The sequence below is a fragment of the Acanthaster planci genome, linkage group LG13 (assembly GCF_054643075.1).
Source record: "Acanthaster planci isolate LZ-2023a linkage group LG13, COTS_SCS, whole genome shotgun sequence".
NCBI lineage: Eukaryota > Metazoa > Echinodermata > Asteroidea > Valvatida > Acanthasteridae > Acanthaster > Acanthaster planci.
In genome coordinates this window covers 11,345,734-11,365,795 of record NC_141789.1, presented here as the reverse complement: position 1 = coordinate 11,365,795, position 20,062 = coordinate 11,345,734, and the positions used below count along the sequence as shown (strand labels likewise).

General features: G+C 41.6%; 2 protein-coding genes across 3 annotated transcripts in view; both read left to right on the top strand.

Annotated features, from left to right (window-relative positions):
* Positions 1 to 256: 256 nt before the first annotated feature.
* LOC110983105 (E3 ubiquitin-protein ligase RMND5A-like) lies at positions 257 to 11,328 on the top strand. The gene is made up of 9 exons (XM_022242061.2): positions 257 to 425; positions 2,395 to 2,540; positions 3,090 to 3,227; positions 4,119 to 4,219; positions 4,932 to 5,098; positions 6,152 to 6,317; positions 7,467 to 7,569; positions 8,514 to 8,668; positions 9,014 to 11,328. Exons 1-9 carry the CDS (start codon positions 290 to 292, stop codon positions 9,075 to 9,077), a joined length of 1,176 nt encoding a protein of 391 aa, XP_022097753.1. The 5' UTR covers positions 257 to 289; the 3' UTR covers positions 9,078 to 11,328.
* A 1,251-nt stretch (positions 11,329 to 12,579) lies between these two features.
* Positions 12,580 to 20,062, top strand: part of LOC110983065 (ligand-dependent nuclear receptor corepressor-like protein) — a 28,490-nt gene continuing 21,007 nt past the window's right edge. For both annotated transcript variants that reach the window (XR_015427564.1, XM_022241978.2), the window contains exon 1: positions 12,580 to 12,722. Coding sequence is in view for 1 of the 2 variants with exons in the window: in XM_022241978.2 (XP_022097670.2) it covers positions 12,620 to 12,722 (103 nt within the window). In the remaining variant the exon portion in view is untranslated. The remainder of the gene's footprint in view (positions 12,723 to 20,062) is intronic.

The window sequence follows — 20,062 nt, the reverse complement described above, 5'->3', positions numbered from 1 at the left end:
CTGCACTAAGCTGGTTCTTTAATTTCATTCATGTGTAGCCCGGGAGCATATTAAAGTTTATAAAAATGCTTTCCACAAGTTTTTTTAATGGGATCAAAAGTTTTTGATCCCATTTGATAACAAAACGCTCACGATCGCGCTACGGGTTGTAGGCCTACTGTTGCACTTCTGATTGTGGGTCTTACCTGTGTATTATTATAGAGGGCGCTATCGCAAATCTCTTGTTAGATTTTTTTTCTAACCGGAAGTTACGTACGTTTGCGATGAACAAAAGAAGGAAACAGGCAACATGGACGCTTGTCTGAGCGTGCAAAAAGAAGTCGATAAAGTTCTTGGGAAATTTGAGGGAATCAAAACTCACTCCGCCCGTACATTGGAGGAGCTGATTGACAGTTTGAATAACATCAAGCATGAATTGTCAGCTGGTGAGATTCATTGAAAAAAAACACAACATTTTCTCGTTGCTCGAATGTCAAAGTATGGTCAAAGTGATGGTGTAACATAAAAAAGGTCGTTGCAACTAATTCATGATAACTGGTTATTGCAGGGTAACTTACTTGACTTAGGCCAAGTCTGCACAAAAGTGAAAAAAAGAAATGGAGCCTGAATCGAATATTCTGGTTCCTTCTTTTTCTCTATGGCTTTTTGGTACTTCAGCAATGTTATGTACAGTGCTGACCTCCTAGTCAAGATCCCTAGAGGATGTTTCAGGAGGAAACTATTACCAAGTACCAAGAGCTGACTGCTGTATGTTGTAGGCCTAAGTAGCAGTAGCCTATTGGACGTAGTACTGTCATGACTGTCGTACTCAGTAATAGTAATAGTACAGTTGGTACCAGTCTTCTCCCCTCATATGACATACTTGTACCGTCAACATGTGCTGTCACCATGCCACCAATGCATCTAAAAAATATTCTCAATTGACAAATACTATTAAATATGGTACTAAATTAGAAAAGATTTTACTTAAATACTAAATACCCTCCTTTTTTAATACCCATTCCAGTTTGAAGAATAGTTTGTAAGATTTGAAAATATTAAGAATAATTAAAAATAGGAATATGTTTTTCATGTTTTTGGAGTGCCTTGGTCGAATGTAGGTGGTACAGTGTAGGGTAAGTGGTTGGGGGTGGGGAATTTTTTAAAAAAGGGAAGTGGGACTTTTGGAATAAAAAAATCAATGTCCCCACTTCCACTTCCATTCAGGTCTTCTGTCTTCTCTCCCCTTCATCGTACCACTGTCTGTCCCTCCTTCCTCCACTGCTAGACTGCCTCACCATGTTTCCATTCCCTAGGTCATGTACATGTAGGTTGGGTTAATTGCCTTGACATCTGCACCAGTGTCTAGACCACAAGGCCATAGCAAGTTGTTACTGATTGTACAATATGAGTAAAACTACATTGATGCTAATAAAAAGATATTTGCATGGTAGGAGTGAACTTTTTGAAATATTCTCAGTCAGATCTGGAAGGAAATTGTGAGTGAAACACGGGACTTAACTTGGCAATTCATATGTTGATATAATCATATTGCAGAAGCCGAAGACATTGCACTGTAATTGTATACTTCTCTTGCTTAGCTAGGTAAATGTACAATGTTGGGAACTTAGATTCATGAGAACTGAATGCGAACCAGAGTGCACTGCTGCCGCTGCCAGCTCTACATGTTGACGCTAAACTATGAGTGCTCTGCGAGTGACGAATGTGCCAAAAATGATTACACTTACGAAAATGGAAGAACTAATGAAGCTTAGCTTCAAACTGATCTGAAGTTTCTTTTTACATGTGCGTTACAGTGCCATTAACCCTAACCCCCTGGGCCCTTTTACTAGGAACCATCCTGAATCCTCCAAAATTCTCTGATTTTCAACATGAAAAAATTACATTCAGCCCAAATCCTCCAAAATTTCTTGAAAACGTCATTTGGAGGTGTGCCTAACTGCCTGAATCCTTCAAAATCCTCCGGCAATTCCTGTCATTGTGTTGAGGCAGTGTGAATGGTACTCTTGAGCTGTGCAGTTGATTCAAAAGAAATATCAGGCTGAGTTTGTGCTTGACTAAGCACAAACAACATAAGGTCTAATCCATTACCTTCACATATGGCATCCTTCGAAGTCAGCCTGCACTTTTGTCGTACATCCTGAATCCTCCGAATTCTTCCACTTTGCAGAAAAGGATTTTGGAGGATTTGCGAGGGTTAGGGTTACTTCTGTCTCTGTTCAAATTGAACTCAAACTTGTAATTCTACTCATCTGCTAAACAAGATAGGTTCACCGAAAATGTCCAACGGGAGCACTGCTTTCAGGAGCAAAATGACTCACCATGATTCAGCGTCGATACTCTAATTGTTAACAACAGTTTTAGAAAAATTTGGCCCTTATTTTTCTGTTACAGCTGATCACCACACAGAGTTGAACCGAGTGCATCAACTGATTCTTGGCTCGGCCCAGAACAGAACCAAAGATATCCTGACCCGGGTGAGCAATGAGCATAAGGACATCCACAGCAGCGTCTCCAAGATTGGCAAGGTGATAGACAAGGTGGGTCCTGTCCCCTGGGTCACCCCCAAGTTGGCGTGAGACACATCAGCTGGCTCAACTCCAAGACAGGGGTCAAACAGTCACTGGAGTACTAGCTAGAGTCAGCTTTTGGTGTTTTATGGTCTTTCTCAAAGTCTTGGGGGGAGCTTTTATTCCCCCCCTTGATATCTTGGCTGTCGTATGACCAATCTTTTTGAAACTTAGCCAGCATGTAAAGACCTCCGTTATGTGTGCGTCAGTGAAGTTGCAGTTCAGTTCATCAAGGGCTTTGCTTGTTATAGTTACGCTCAAACACGTCAGCCCTTGCACTGAGCATATATGTAAATTATGGGAATAGTTAACATTTTTGGTATACTGTCTTGGAAAAATGGAAATTTCTTCAGACTGGTACGGCCGATTTTTGTTAAGTTGGTGTCAAATGACTGCAAGATACCAACAAAACAACTATGGAAGGCCCAGCACTGCAACGATATCAGAGAAAATGTAACTCAATCGTCAGGTGAAACCTATTTGTGAGAGAACTCTTATTCCTCTCTGTTTTCTGTCCAGAATTTCACCAGTGAGCTGATCCAGCTAAACTCCGAGCAGACGTTTGAGTCGCCGGACAGGATGCGACTGCTGAACGAAGTCATCTGTGAGCACTTTTTACGGCAGGGCATGCTGGACATAGCAGAGAATCTGACTGAGGTGGGTTGCGGATTGGCTGCTTGGCATTAGCTCGTTCATTCAAGCACTGGCAACATTGCACTGACCCCGGGAGTATTATAAAACTGGCCTTAAATATTGACATTGTAATGACACTCATGTACAAGATAGTCTGTTTTCCCAGTGTGTATTTTTGTGACCTGTGCCGTTAGTGGTGTTTGTAATTACACTGCAGAGAAATCTAGCTTCGCCCTTTTTTTTTTTTGCAGATTTTTTTCCAGATTGAGTTTTGAACTTCAATCGTTTGAGCACCTGGTTTGGTAAACCTAACTGACAAAATGACGCCAGTATTCTGTAGAATTTTTCATCACTCCTCCTGTTTGTCACTACTTGATACTTTGTGTATATGTAGTTCCAAATAGCAGCCCTTACAGCTTGCACGGGTTTTCCAAATGCACGGTGGTCATATCCCAACTTATCAACCCGTTAATTTTAACTGTTCCAGCGATGCATAGACTCAGACTCAAACTCATATGCTTGTCTGAACTTTACTCCCTCTCCAACTCATTTTCACTTCTGTATTAACAAGTGCTTGTGCGTGCGCTGATATAGATGGAGTTGTATATGAGTTCATCATAAGTCTTCCCAACTCCCTGCAAGTCCATCACTAGTCCTTCACAAGTGCTTCAGTCTTAAGTCAAGCGATTAAACTGTTCCAATGAACTGTGACAAAATCCGGACTTTGTTTTTCTTTGTACTGCCACAGTTGTGACCAGGCTGGTGGAAGGGGCTTGTGATGGAGTCGTCTGCAAGTCCCCGATGTGCAGGCTTAAACAATCGTGTGGAGTAATCATTCAGTCATTCATTTTGTTCATGCATTGTCAAACCATTGCGTATTGAGTTTTCTTCTTTTGTGTCTGTTTAACTACTCAGGAGGCTGGACTAGACATGTTAGACTCAGCCAAGGAACCCTTCATCGAGATCAACCAGATCCTGGAGGCTCTGAAGCGAAAGGATCTTGGGCCAGCAATGGCGTGAGTATGCATTCACGTCCAAACAGTGGTACTGATACAAGGATATTGACCCTAACTGCCAGGTCATTTCTGGAAGGAGCCCCTCTGAATCTCCACAATCCTCCACTGTGAAGCAAACTGGTATCACGTTCTTGCTACTTGAAATTTGTAAGATGCATGGCTCAGCTCAACCTTTCAATCCCACCAAAGTCTGTCAAAATCTGACTGTGTACATCAAGCATGTTACAGCATAAGGGCTTAGGTACTGCTCTGGTGAGATCCATGATTGGCAAAATACACCCTTTGGTGCAGGAATGGACTCTTTGCAAAGATTGTCTCTTTGCAACAACTAGTCAGTATTGTACCTGCCCTTGTCACTGTTCTTCCCCAAACCAAGAGTGTTTGTCACGGAAAATAGTAGAAAACGTGAAATTGGCAGTCTAGTGCCAGTTGATCTTTACTGTGCATCTGTGGTGAATGAGTGTCAAGCCACATATGGATTTCGAGGAGCTTATACATTCTCCAATTTTTCTCTTCCTTGTTGAGATACTCACGTCAATCTCCTTCAAGGATGGGTTTGGTTGCTTTGATGAGCTCTTGTAAAATTACTGTTTGACAGTTGAGCTAATTTCATCACTCTGGTAAGGCAAGAGTCAACAGGCAAACTTTAGCCAGATTACAGTTTTCTAAGTTCAGAATAATTTTTTGTTCTTTGGATTTTGGTCATGCTCAGTTGGGCCGCTAGACACAGGGAGCAGCTCCAAGCCCAGAACAGCTCGTTAGAGTTCAAGCTCCACCGGTTACGCTTCATCGAGCTCATCAGCCATGGCAGCGCCAAGCAACAGGAGGCGCTGGCCTTTGCCAAGAGCTTCTCCCGGTTCGCTCAGGGGCATGCTAAAGGTTGGTATGGCGCAGAGAACATGCCGAGACTCTGGCAAATTCAGGTCTTGATGAATCCACTCGTGACATGCTCATCAAGGGTAACAATTTGAAAAATCAACCCCCTGGAAGGACCAGGCATGCAACTTTTCCTCGGATCAACTGATTTCCTCATTTTTCACTTCACACTCCTGCCATTAAAACTTGAAAAACCCTGTACAAAGTCTTGTAAAGACAGAGATTTCCTTGTTTTTTTTTGTCAAAGTCCAAGTTGCATGCCTGAAGGACTTTGCTACTGTCACACATTGAGGGTGCTTTTCTTTAGATACGTTTTCAGTGACCTTTGTGTCCACATGCATAAATGTGTGGAGAATGTCCGTTGAAATTGGAGTTGAAAGTGCAAAACAGGTGTGGATATGAAACAAACCGACACTGTAAATTAAAGGCAACTTAATCCTGTTGTCCTTAGGCAAGTTTCTCAGAATCTTCCAAGATCCTTTACCTGAACCTAGGTAGGAAGTTAGCCCCATCCACGTCTTATATGTTTTTGAAATTTGAACCCATCACATGAAGCATGTCCAGTGTTGTAGTCGGGCCCCCTTGAGACCATCATAAGACACACAAGACCATCACAATTTACAAGACCAAGGCAAGACCGCCAGTCTGAATTCAAGTCACAAGCTATTCAAGTGAACTGTGACTGGTCATGTGACTGGTCTCGTGCCTGGTCTTAAGATGGTCGCAACTTCAATGCTGGCACTGTCAGTTTTCTACACAGCAACAATTAAAACCTTCAGATTTTCAGGACACTGCATTGAAAATTGCACAATTCGTTGTACTTGTAAATTTGCATTTCGGGAAGCCGAACAAGTCGAAATGGGGCAAGGATGGTATGGAGATTCTCTCCCCCTCCCCCTTAGCCCCTCCTCTAAAAGTCCTCTCAGGGTATGTCCCTGGCTCATTAACGGAGGCGTGGCTGCTTTATGCCAGAATTCTCCAAACTTACACTGAACCTTGATGTAGATTTTGGATGGATGCGGGGTGGCTGACGTTTTTCTCCCCAACGCCTTTCAGAGCTGCAGGTGTTGATGGGCAGCCTGCTCTTCATCCGCCAGGGCCTGGAGCACACGCCGTACTCTCACCTCCTCGACCCCATCCAGTGGGACGACATCTGCGACGTCTTCACACAGGACGCCTGCGCCCTGCTGGGCCTGTCGGTGGAAAGCCCTCTGACAGTCAGGCAAGTGGACCCTGAGGGAACAAAGCCAGAATGCCAGTCACAGTTGATCAAATTTTTTGGCAACGGGAAAATGTAAAAATCATTGAATATGTGACCGATGAGTCACTTGGGTACCGCTATATTTCATTGAACTATGCCTTAATAAATCCACATCATCTGATGGTGGATCGTTGACCATGGGCCATGCATTATAATGTCCCAACACATGGTATGACCACACCCAAAAAATGGAATAATCCAATCTTCAGGTGAAAGGATCAACTGATGTTCCATCCATGGTCACACTAATAAGCGGGCACATTTGTGTCAGAGCGACTCGGGTCGACCCAATTGAATTTTGGTTTCAGACAGACGAACTCAATACGTGCATTTGCACACTCGGTTCCGCCCATGGAAAGAGCAGTGTCTGAAACCAGGTCGCTCTGGTGTTCTGAGTGCCTTCAAGTGTCGATCTTTTGCCTGCTGGCACGCCTGGTTGCCCCTAATTGTTTCAAACGTCAAACTGTTGCCAGACTTATTTCAAAATTTGCTTGTAATTTGGTTTGGTGTGACCCTGGAATGCCTGTCTGGAATGAGGTCAAGCTTGTAAGTTTTTTCTCTGAACCTATGAGACAGTACTTGGCATATGGTGTACTTTGTAGCCCCCCCCCCGTGCACTGTAGAAATAACAAATCCCCACCCCTAGAGCTGCCTATCCATGTACTCTTCCAATGGTAGAATTGTTCGAGTTACAAATATCCCCACCGTGGGGTTTAAAAAATATGACCACACCCTGACATAAGACCTACAGTGTGGGTAGGGAGGGGGAAGTTGTTGATATGTGCGTTATGCTTGTGGAGGGAAAAGCCTATCTTTATAACCATAAAGAACTTAGAATCTGTTGAATCTGACACAGGAGCTGATTTTTGACACTGTGACACCCCTCGCAAACTTCATTTCAGTACCAATATTGGGCAAGAATCTTGATGTGGGTTGAGCTGGTGCTCACGCATTGACGTTATTGGCCGTGCACCCGCTCAGATCTCGCATACTGTGCTTTCTACATGAGAAAGACTGGTCCGTCCATGCTGTTAATTGGGCCAGCGTTAAAAGCATGCTCACCTGTTGACGTGTAGAGTTCATTACCTGTTGTCCCCTTGTTCCACACAGTATATCAGCCGGTTGTGTGGCCTTACCAGCCCTGCTCAACATCAGGCAGGTTATGCAGCAACGACAGTGCCAAGTTGTGTGGACCGCCAAAGATGAACTACCAGTTAGTAGTGAATCCTTTTAATTTGAATTGCCCGTACATTTATGCTAGCACCCTTCGTGTTTCCTCCCAAATCCTCCACTGTGCTGGAAATCAGTCTTGGTGATTGAACCTTCAATGGGCATTGTGCAGTGTTGTTGTTGAGATATCTTAAGAGCATCACGAAATCCCACAAGACCAACGCACGACCTCTAGACTGAAAAAATTCAAGTCATCAGCAGCAAAAGTGTCCCTTTGTCATTGTTCACCCTGTTACTCAGTGGTCTGGTAACTGATCTTGAGACTGGTCTTGTGAATGGTCTTGAGACTGGTCTTGTGAATGGTCTTGTGACACGTCTTGTGAATGGTCTTGAGACTGGTCTTGTGAATGGTCTTGAGACTGGTCTTGTGAATGGTCTTGAGATTGGTCTTGTGACAGGTCTTGCAAATGGTCTTGCGAATGGTCTTGTGACTGGTCTTGTGAATGGTCTTGAGATTGGTCTTGTGACTGGTCTTGTGAATGGTCTTGTGACAGGTCTTGTGAATGGTCTTGAGACTGGTCTTGTGAATGGTCTTGAGATTGGTCTTGTGACAGGTCTTGTGAATGGTCTTGAGACTGGTCTTGTGAATGGTCTTGAGATTGGTCTTGTGACTGGTCTTGTGAATGGTCTTGTGACAGGTCTAGTGTCTGGTCTTGTGACTGGTCTTGTGATAATCTAGACTACAACACTGGCATCAAGCACCATGCAAAGTGCATGGCATCTGGGCACCACAATCCCTAAATCCTGCAGAATCCTTCTGCAGAAAATCTCACGGTAGATGTGAAAGAATGTCAGAAGGGAGTGGTTAAAAGTAATGTAAGATATTGATTAGCCTATTTCTCTTTGTGCATGTTTTAAGTACTGCTTGTTAATTAAATTAAATGAATTCTTCAATGTTAATTTCTTTCTTTCTTTCCCGTCCATCAGATTGAAGTTGATCTTGGTGAGAACCACCGCTACCATTCCATCTTCGCCTGCCCAATCCTACGACAACAGACATCGGAGACTAACCCTCCGGTCCGTCTGTCGTGCGGCCACGCTATCTCCAGGGACTCTCTCAACAAACTCACCAACGGAAACAAGTGAGAGCTTTGTTTCATTATTTGTCACTCTTAGTAAATAGGGTTGTAACTTCTCCCAGCTGGGAGTTTTGTCTTAAACTTAAACCGGGATCCTGGCACCCAGATCCCAGATTTGGAAGATTTTGCAGGCACATTCCAGCCATTATTATTGGACATTGGGACTGGGACTGTTAAGGGAATTGGTGTGAACGTGTGATTTGTGCAATTTCAGAAACCAGATCAAGATAGTTTGGGCAGATTTGCCATATTTCGTGTTGCTAACACCCCGAGTGTAGCGTTGCATGCTGAAGTGGCTGCAACTGTCTTAACTTACGAAACTTTGTTTCTTCGATTTTTTTTTCACAGAATCAAATGTCCATACTGTCCGGTGGAGTCATCCCCTGCGGACTCAAAACAGCTCTACCTGTAGTTTGCCTCGATTGCTAATTGTAAATCTCATTGTCTCATTGTATAATAAATACATTATTTAATAGCACTGGGATCCACGAGTTTAAGTTGTTTAATTTCAGAGTCAGATCTGCTCTCTCAGAATATTAAGACACTTTAAGAATTGGCTGTTGACAAAAAGGTATGTAAATAACAATTGATTAAGAATCTGGTTTGTCTTAGAGGGTCATCATTTTGTCTGTTATGAGGTACATTTATGAAAGCTGTTACCTGCTCTCTAAAAAAGAGGAATCCCTCGGGCTGTACTGAGTAATCACATGTTGACTGTTGAGCTGTCTTAAATTTCACCTCCTGGATTTGAATTTGTCAGAATGTTGATTTATGGGAATGGTATTGCTGAATATTGTAGCCAGAATACTTTGGACTGTATTATTACGACACACTAAGCGTTGGAAAGGCACAATAGTGCTGTGTACACTTCAATGATATCTTTGTCCTGGACATGCTGTGGTGTGTTAAACTTGTATGTACATGTACGTGAAAAAAGACACCAATGGTTTGTGAGCATTGAGGTGAAAATTCTCATTGCTCACACTGCACATGTCTGAATTCCTTGCCAATGGCTAACAATACCAGTGCCAAAGGAAGTGAAAGTCTGGCGGCTAAAACTGGTTGCCATAGATGAGTCCGTTATTGCCAGCTGCAGCCATGCACTTTGGACGTGGCCCAGGCCCCTTTCGCATGAGCACACCAGTGTTGGTACATATATACATGTCACCCTTCTCGTGGCTCTCATAACCATGCAATTTAGCACCATCTGCGGAGTCCATATACTTATTCAAGAACAGCCCTTTCCTCAGTGTTGTAGTTAAGTCCTTCACAAGTCTTTTGTACAAGTCCCGTCACAAGACCCCGTCATAAGACCCTTCACAAGTCCGGTCTTTCGTTAAACTGGGTGAGTGGCGACAAAGGAATTCCTCTTGTCACAGGTTCATTTGAATAGTCTGTGACTTGGATTAAGACCATCTGACTTGGCAATCGTCGTGCAGGGACTTGACTGCAACGTCTCAATTTCTAAGCATCCTATAAGTGTGCAATGATGCTAGTGGCACCACTTTCCTCTTTTACGTACAAACCATAACGAGAGGGTAATTTGCTTTATTTCAGTGTAATCCTTTTCATTTAAGGGGGAAAGGGTATCAGTTGGAATAGGGGGAAACTTTGTATATTTTTGTATATATATAGTGCTTTAGCCTATTACGTATAGTACGCGTCATATTTATTATGTGAATTTTTGTAACATGGTATTTTGTATATGAATACTGTATGATCTGTACAATTGTGGGGGTGCACAGTGGGGGGGTTCAGCAGATTTTTCTTACAATTTTCAACTTTTCGGAGGGGAAATATTCTAAGTTCTTGCAACCTAAGTGAAAGCATCATCTTGTGATCTTTCTATCTACACACGTGCAGCTACTTGATACAAAGTATCATTTGCAATTCTGTGAACATTTGGTTACTTCTTGATCGACAACTGGAGACAAAATTGTGACCAAACTCCTCCATCTAAAATAAAAAAAACAACCAACCAAACAAAAACAAAACAAAAACAAAACAAAAAACCCCAAAGGTGTCTCGACTTGCTGCCAGTAATTGTGAGGTCACTGAAAAAAAGCAAAAAAACAAAACAAAAACAAAACAAAAAAACCCGGTGTTTGAGAGTGAGAAAATTAACGGAGTTTTCAGTGTTTCCTCAGAAAGTTTCTACTGGTCACACTTTTTAACACGTTGCATTCTGAGTACCATGCACAGTATTTCAATACCTTCTCTTAGCTTGGAATAAAAAAAGTGACTTTGCCTCCAAGAAATCCTAGTACCTAATGGAAGTAACTGAAAAATTAATTGTTTCTCGATTGTGTGACAGTTTATGAAACTTGAGGAAATTACCTATGTTGATTTGCTTGCATTGTTGAGAAATGATGGTAAGCTGTGCCCTTGAAGTCAGGATGCTTACACTAAGGGTATGGGGGTGGCTGCCGCAAACGTATTAATGTCACAGCTATATGCACTGTTATAGTTTAGCTTTTAATTGAGTGGCAAGACTCGGAGGTCTGGGGCACTTAGCGAGGTGCATCACTGGCACTGTGCCTTGACAAAGGATTGTGTTTTATTAGTGAAAATGATCCCTTGCCGTTCCCACTACCAATTCTCCAAGTTTATCTCGGCAGAAGTAATTTTATCCCGGAATAAAACTCATTCTTGCGGAAATACAATGTAGCGAGTGTCAAGAGTTTTTTTATTGATCTGCTGAAGCCATTGTGAATTTTTTCGTCAATGACAATCATGAAACTTGAGAATCAGCTAAATTGAGACTCCGTTAATATACTGGGCATTCACAATTCGTCCGTGCTTATTTACTCTGAGACCAAAAAGGTAAAACATGGGGAAAATAATGAGCCGGCCCACTGGAAAAATTCCTGGATACGCCTCTGGGACCATGCCTAAATTATGCCTTGACCTCCTCAAGTCTCAAGAAAAAATACACTCAGAGGTATAACTCCTGTGGATATACCGTTTGATTAGATGGTGGGCCAGTTGATCATCTCTTAATTTTAAACGGTGAAAAAAACGTCTTTTTGTGGTAGTTTTCAAACTTCCCTACTGCCAGAATTTACTCCAGATATCACAGAAATACTGCACAGTTCGCCCGGAACTTGCGCGCCCATTGTTAGCTAGAAATCTATTATCTTCTTAACCCCCCCCTTTGTGTTCTTATGTGTTTGTTTTCCCTCTGTCGATTTTTATTGAATTTAATTTATAACAGTCACGACACACGCCTGGCAGCTACCAGCCGAAATCGCCCTTGACCAGCATGCACCAGAGAAGCACAGTGGGGTTAAGATATAAGTGGCCGCTCCTGAGCGGCAATATGTAAAGCGTTTGCATTGTTTGCTGCTTTGTTCTTCGATCAAACTCGTGTTTTTTTCCAGATCGAGATTTCGTTTCCGAGTCAGCTCTATGCTTCGGAAGCTTTTATGAGTGAACGAGCTGCGTCCCTAGGGTTGAGAGCTCAACGGAACTGTGCCAATAAAGAAAAACCGGGAAAATGTTAGATATGGGTCATCATTTTGGAGTATTGTCCTTTCCTTCCAACAGGAAATTCGAGAATAAATTAAGAGTCTTCTTCCGAGATATGTAGCTAAAAAGGAACCATGTCGAAATTTTATACAAGTTTAAGTTTGCCTATGAAAACAAGTCATTGGTAACTTAATTGCGGCTTATGCTATTTCGTTGGATATAGGCATATATAATCTGCTAGAATTAATTTTGTTAAGGAATACTTCCGTGAAAGAAATCGTGACCTCGAGAACTGGAAATGAAACCGATAGGCCCTATTCGATACAAATGTGATAACGATGTTCCATTTTGTGAAATCGGCTGCAGATTGAGGAGGCTAGTATGTCCACTCACTCATTTCCTGAAAACGTCATCTGCGTAGAACTTCTCATCCTATTATTTTTCACGCACATCCGAAGCACCGATGACGTCACGTTAGTACACAAGATGGCAGTGGCGACTCCGTGCGGAACGAATCGCTGCGGCAATGAACGAAAACAGCTGAGAAAAGAACTAGAGAGGGGCCGGAAAAACCTCATTGCGTATATTGGTAAGGAACAGATGTCGTCGTGTATCTGTGGGTTAATATATTTGCAGGAAATGGGACGATAAGATGGAATTTTAGTTGTTATTTTGTTGCGTTTTCGTATCAAAATATTGTGAAGCTGTGTCGCCTATACACGTACGTACTTAGGCCCGTTGCATAGGCCTACATGCATGTTATTGTAATGTAAATACCGCATTGATGGGCTACATTGCATGCACGTTGTGCACGATGAGTAACCTTGCTGTTCATGCTGTTGCATGCACAATGATGTGAAGGACATCAAGGGAATGGCCGTGTTTCAGTTGTCCTATACATGTATGATGTAGTACACACATAAGGAAAGAGTTCCACTATGGACAGCACTTGATCATTTGGTGCCCCAGTGCACAAACCAGTGTGAGACTTGACTGAAATACCAACTTTCTTCCTAAGTAGGCTTGGACCTGGTGCTTCAGAATTTTCTTAGCTAAATTTCACTGTTTAGGATATAATATTATTACGGTTATCACATCCTAATAGCCGTCATAACATTTTAAGGGAAAATTAGTGTTGTCTATATATGGAACTCTTTCTGACTGAGCATACCATCATAAACATATTTCAGTGCACATTCGTCCCTTGAAATGCTAAATGCTTAGAACTGTCATGTGTAAGGGTTCAGCGTTACGTATTTTGGGAGATATGTGAAATCGGCACAAGGATCAAAGTTAGATGGTTCAGCTGTCACTGACTGTTCAACAATTTCATTGGCATAAACTGTAGCACTAACCAGGGCTGAATGGTGGGCACAATTGCAGAATACCCCATCATTCATCTAGTCCACCTCGTATCCGAATACGGAGTCACGCTTGACTGGTCACTCATACAGCTCCATCTTAATATCTGTGTAGCCACTTCTCGGAACGTTGGACTAAAGGTTAGACACTTCGTATACCCATATTCATTCCCCAGGATCCACATTGGACTTGGATATTTTTTCCATCTTCCCCATTCAGTTTATGTTTCATGTCACGATACAGGTTACGTTACATGACACGACATTATTCCTTTGGAGGCTGTCTCCGAATCCCCATATTCCCGTAGCCACTCCCGGGAACCCTCATTGGACTTAAATATTTTTTGACCTTCCATTGATGAGATGTGTATGATTGAAGTGGATGCTTCGTTCTCTAAAATGACTTTGATGCTCCACACAGCCACATGCTGAGACATTGCAAGAAAAATTTCTTTACGGAAACTAGGGCCCTTGCCCAGGAGCTCGACAACCTCCAATGCATAGCAAACGGACTTCGTCATTCGATCGACTGCGTAGCCATTGAAGTTTATGGGGTATTTTTGCGTGGCAGGGTATTCTGCAATTACTCCAAATGGGGACAGTAGCATTTAACATGAAATCTTGATTTTTATCGCTTTCTAACATGTCTAAATTGCTGATAAATTATTACTTCAGGCCACGTCAGGGAAAAATCGCAGGCCTTATTTTATGATATCCTTGCATGGAATTCTTACCATGCAGTCTAGTATCTAGAAACATGAATCTTATGTTTCCAGATACCAAGATGTGCGTGTACTTTTCTGATATCATTTTGATGTCATTAGATAAATACGTACATACATGTAATAATCAGTCAACAAGAATCCTTGCTTTGTCACACTCCCTGACATGGCCAACACTCCAGTGTTGAATGTTACCTACATGTATTTGAAATGAGAGTGAAACATATGTGTATTTCTTCCTTCCTTTGTTTGAAAATGTTACTCATTGCTGATTCACACTTGCCACCTGGGCCCAATTTTGTAGTCTTCTGCTAAGCACAGGATTTTACGCTCACAGAGGCCCCATGTATTTCATGGAGACGGTAAGCAGTAAACATAAAAAGGCACTCTAACCTCAGAGGAAACATTTGCTTACCTTAGTGATGTAACATTAGAAATCTCTCTGCATGTGCAACCGTTAGCACAGCCTCGCCATGAAACCAAGCACTGCTATGAAATACATTTAGTGCTTAAGGTTAGCAAATTTTTTTGTTACAATAAGCATGACTTTTCTGCTTGTACTGTTAAGCAGCTCCTTGAAATTGGACCCTGACCTGGTGCAGTGTAAAATTGCACACTATTTTCATGAATTTAGTGTGGTTGGGGTTATCAGACAAATATTAAAATGAAAGAGTTCATGCGTGTACATGTACATGTAGGTATATTGCCCACTCACCTGCTACATGTATTTGTTCATACCAAATGTACCCTTCTAATATATTGTTTGCTTTTTAATCGATATTTTTGCAGACTATAGCGATTCAAAGATAAAAGATTACCTAACCATACAGACCTAAGTAGATGTACATGTAATTTATAATGTTCACTTAGAATATTACTCATTAAAACTACACATAGGGTATTACACATTAGCAGACAGTGTATGAGCACCCTATACTTGTACATGTATGTGATTGTACAAGCATGTGAACAAGCACTGAGAGTATTTTGGGCTTGATATTCATGCATACAGTGTACATGTACATGAATGCACGCTGCCAATCAAGGTATACAGTAGAACTGGCATTGTGCTGGACAGTGTAATGGACATGTATGTGTACATGTGACTGAATTATGAGAGTCCTTTTATTGTTTTGTAACACACCTTTGTCTAAAATGTAAATTAAAAAAATAATTTTTTTTAAGGGTGTTATAACCGTTTTAATTCAACCGTACAAGTACTACAGTATATGTAAGTGATTCAACGAGTCATTCGACAATTAAAGGGACATGTTTAGTTTCCCTCCGTGTAGATTCAGTGTTTGAGTCGCTGTTTCCTATTCATGTCATGTGAGGGTGCTGTAACCAGTCATAAATTTTGAGTACTACAGCCCGTTCCCACATGATCCACCAATTGGGGGATCTGATCCACCTTTTGCCAAATTGCCGGATCAGATCCCCCAATTGGTGGATCAGATATGGCAATTGTGTGTAGCGGGAATGCTAACTGTTATAAGGTGGATCAGGATCAGATTTACCTTTCTTGATCCTCCTCTGGAGCAGGATACAGATCCCCCAATTGGTGGATCAGATCCTGCAATTGGCGGATCACGATCAGATGGGAACGCAAAATGTGGATGTGATCCGGCAATTCGACCTGTTAACATCTGTCTGTGCACGAGTGGCTCGAAACTTTTGTGGTCTGATGGACAAAGAAATACCTTTTTGGCATGTAGCTCATGTGAGTTTTTTAATGTGCACAGCATGCACAATAAACAACTGCTTGACTATGGGCCAGCAAAATGTGTCACCACGCATGCACGATGCATGCATGCCGCGATGTGTACCTAGTCCTTTCACAATTTTCGTTGCACATTCGTCCGTTTCTTAACCTTTTTCATTTGTGTAATTTCACTTGCTTTCCTTCAAAAACTAATTCTGTGTTAGCGTATAACCTGCAGCGTGTAACAGAGTATCAAAAACGGAAGCAAAGTTTGAAGAGACAACGTACTAGGCTGAACATTTGGTCCGTTTCAAGGTCGTCATTTCAGTAGAAGCCTGCACCCAAAACACCGCAGGGTCACACGCATGCCGCCCCAGCACGCAACACTGCCACAGAGCGCGCGCTCAGCAAGCTAGCACATGCACGATATTGAACTCAGTGACCTTTTAGGCTCGACATTTCCGTCCGAAAAGGTGGATCAAGTGTAAGTGGGCACATGACTTGCGGTTTCATTGCGGTAAGATAATGATCACACCAAAACGCCGGATCAAGATCCACCTTTTCCCAATTCAAGTGGGAACGCGCTGTTGATGCTTGACTGGGCACTATTCTCTGGAATTCATGCGTGCAATGTCATGGTGTTATTTACGGTACACTGACACAAACTCATGTACTACATGTACCGGTAGTTAATTAGTGAACTGCGCATGGCCTTATGTCAACCAACCAGGATGCGAGAGGTTTGCCACAATCTCATTTAAAAAGTGTCTCTGTTCCCACATTTAATAAACGGTGTAGAAAGAGAAAACAGAAACCCCTCTCCCAAGGGCTTTGTCATTTTATTTTCATGGTACTGGTAGTCATCCTGTCCAAGTTGACATTGTAAGGGCACCCTTTTTTTATTCTGTGGTTCTCCTATCTTGTTCAACTTGAGGGAAGGTTGATCCATTGGAAAAAAGGCCCCCCCCCAAAAAGAATCGGTTCTCCCCTACCTGACCATGCCTACAGATGACTGAATAAACCAGGCAAAGTGCACAATACATGTATATACATGTACATATACTTGTCCCTTGTTTTAATATCGAGTTCCATGGGTATTAGTTGGGGACTACATGTACATGTACAGTACATTTACATGTAAGAGGTATTCTGTGAGTTCACAATATTTGAATTTCAAGAACTCGAGACCAATTTATTAAACTACAGCTGACAAGTGTGACTATGGTGATAATGCTACCAACAAGGATGTAGGGTGGTGTGTGGGAGGTTTTGTTCTTTTCTGTATTCTCAATGTTCTTATATGTTACAAAATAATCAATTTCATAAAAAAGGTAGAATTTTTAGTGGGATATTGTGTTTTTACCCTTATCGGTAGCAAGAAAAATACAACACTTGACTTTAACAAGTCAAATGGGAAGGAATGCTGCAGGTACCATGCCGCTGCCAACATTGCAACTCTGCTCTTTCGAGTCAGTGTCAAGACGTTGTGTTCATACGTGTAGTGTACATGTATGCTGATCAGTGCATAGCACATGTACATGTCACTCAGTTTATGCTGGACAGTGCATTGGGTGCGGTATGATATGTACCCCTTGTTGTGATGTGGTATTGAAATTGTTCTGTGGATTTCGGCTGTCACTTCTTTGATGTTTGGGCTAAATCATATGGCTCACGTCCATTTCCAGCGCTGTTTTTGTACATGTATTTTGTCACAACTTATTTTTTTTTGCAGGGTCGGTAGAAAAAAAAATCTTTTTTTAGGTTGGAAGCCAAAAATACAGTCAATAGGAAAGAACCATACAATTAAAAATGGGTGCCCTAATCTACTGGAAAGTAAAATTTCCAATGGAAGGAAATTTATTCCCTACATATGCATGTACTATGTCAGAAATAGAAGCATTTTATTCCATACCAGGGTACATGCATCACCTCAACCTTAGGGAGTATGTACATTGCAAGGATGAATGGTGCAGATTGGAATTTTAAAAAAAAGAAATCTAGTCCATGAGCCTGTTGATGTGGTGGATACAAAAAGAGGATGCTGTTTGTCCTAGGTCAAATCTTCTGTGCCTGTTCCAAATTTACCCACCTCAAATAGTAACCTTCTGATGTTTCTGCCATTCTTCAAAAAGGCTAATGTACTGGTACTTGAACTCGTGCAATGTCCACAAACATGAACTCGTGCAATATCCACAAACATGAACTCGTGCAATGTCCACAAACATGAACTCATGCAATGTCCACAAACATGAACTCGTGCAATATCCACAAACATGAACTCGTGCAATATCCACAAACATGAACTCATGCAATATCCACAAACATGAACTCGTGCAATGTCCACAAACATGAACTCATGTAATGTCCACAAACTTGAACTCGTGCAATGTCCACAAACATGAACTCGTGCAATATCCACAAACATGAACTCGTGCAATATCCACAAACATGAACTCGTGCAATGTCCACAAACATGAACTCGTGCAATGTCCACAAACATGAACTCGTGCAATGTCCACAAACATGAACTCGTGCAATGTCCACAAACATCAACATACATGTACCGGTACACGTACGTAAATGTTGGATCATAACATACATGTACTCTTGAACCATCATATATGTAAAAGCTAACAAATGGCATTGTTTGTGTTGACTATTGCTCAGTGCATGTCAAGCATCCCAACATGCTGCAAAATACATACATGTACTGTACCGGTACATGTACATGCATACATGTACGTTTACATAGTAAACGTACATGTACAGTAGTTTGAATTACACATGTACAAATATACAGACTGTACATGTATGATAAATGCACATGAAGAGGATTTTTACCCAAACCGTCCAACCTTCTCCCGGAACCTTCCTGAACACCCTACAGTATGTGTACATGTACATACTCGAACCAGTGCGTTGATTATTTCTAGGATTCAATGCTTAATAAGCACTGGTATATGTACGTATGTAAAATGTACAGTGAAATAGCGGTACATGTACATCATAGTGCAAATGCTAATGGGTTGACATGGAAGCAAGAACATGTACCTGGTATATGTACATTGTACACTGCCTGCATGATTGCAAAGGCTTGCAGTTTGGATAGAATGGTGTGTTGGCTGGGAGTGAATGTTAGCATTCAGTGTCTTTCACAAATTCCATGTTTATTTGTGCACCCAGCCGGTACCATGATGTTTGGGTAAATGATAGTTAGTTTTTAATTCCCAAGGGAACATCACTGTTACAGCTTCATCAAGTTTGTTAAACTTTAAACGTGATGATAAAATTTTGTGCATTTGTACTTGTTTTTCATGTTTTATACCACACATGTGTCGTGACAGTGCTGTCATTAATTACATTACGTGTAATTTACATCTACTGTATAGAACAGGTACGACGTACATGTACATATACATGTCTGTACACTATACATGTTACATGCACTGTACATGTACAGCACCGCTATCAGGAAGAAGAAGTGATTGTGACTGAAATTACATTTGGCTTGTAATTGAAATGTCAGGGGGATTTGCAGAAGCACAAAAGATGTTGTTACTGAACAAGAGGGACAGATCAGAAACTTCCAAGGGGAAGCCCACAATTAGAGGAAACACATGTAATGTTACACATTTGTACAGGTATATGTACATGTACAGGATATTTTAATACATGTGTGCACAGGTATATATTGTACGTACATGTACAGTGCTAGTATGGCTTACATGTATGTTTATCAGTCAGTTTTAATAACTTGCATGTATTACAATACATACAAGTACATACATGTACATGCTGCGTATATGGACAGAGTGACATAGTTTGGGTGCAAGTTTGAATTTACATGTGAACTGAATGTGAAATACATGTAACAAGTGTTACCAGTTTCACTTGTGGTTCATAATAATATATCAAAGTGTACATGTACATCCTGTTCAGTTCAAAAACTTTTCCAGTTATTTTACCTTACATTTCTGGAAATCAATTGCATTACGGCACCGGTACATATATGTACCGGTACATGTACATGCGTCGTCAAAAATAGCAATTAGGATACTACAAGTAAATCGCATGCTGGCGCACGGATACAAGACAAGTTACTCGAGTCTGATTGGTCAGGAGTCTGTTTGCGCCCCAAGTTCAT

What these genes read in the sequence shown, in the direction of transcription:
- LOC110983105 (XM_022242061.2), top strand. Translation starts at nt 290, where the DNA reads ATGGACGCTTGTCTGAGCGTGCAAAAAGAAGTCGATAAAGTTCTTGGG. An exon ending in GATCTTGGGCCAGCAATGGC is followed by an intron (nt 4,220 to 4,931) that starts GTGAGTATGCAT and finishes GGTCATGCTCAG; the next exon opens with TTGGGCCGCTAGACACAGGG. An exon ending in CGCTCAGGGGCATGCTAAAG is followed by an intron (nt 5,099 to 6,151) that starts GTTGGTATGGCG and finishes AACGCCTTTCAG; the next exon opens with AGCTGCAGGTGTTGATGGGC.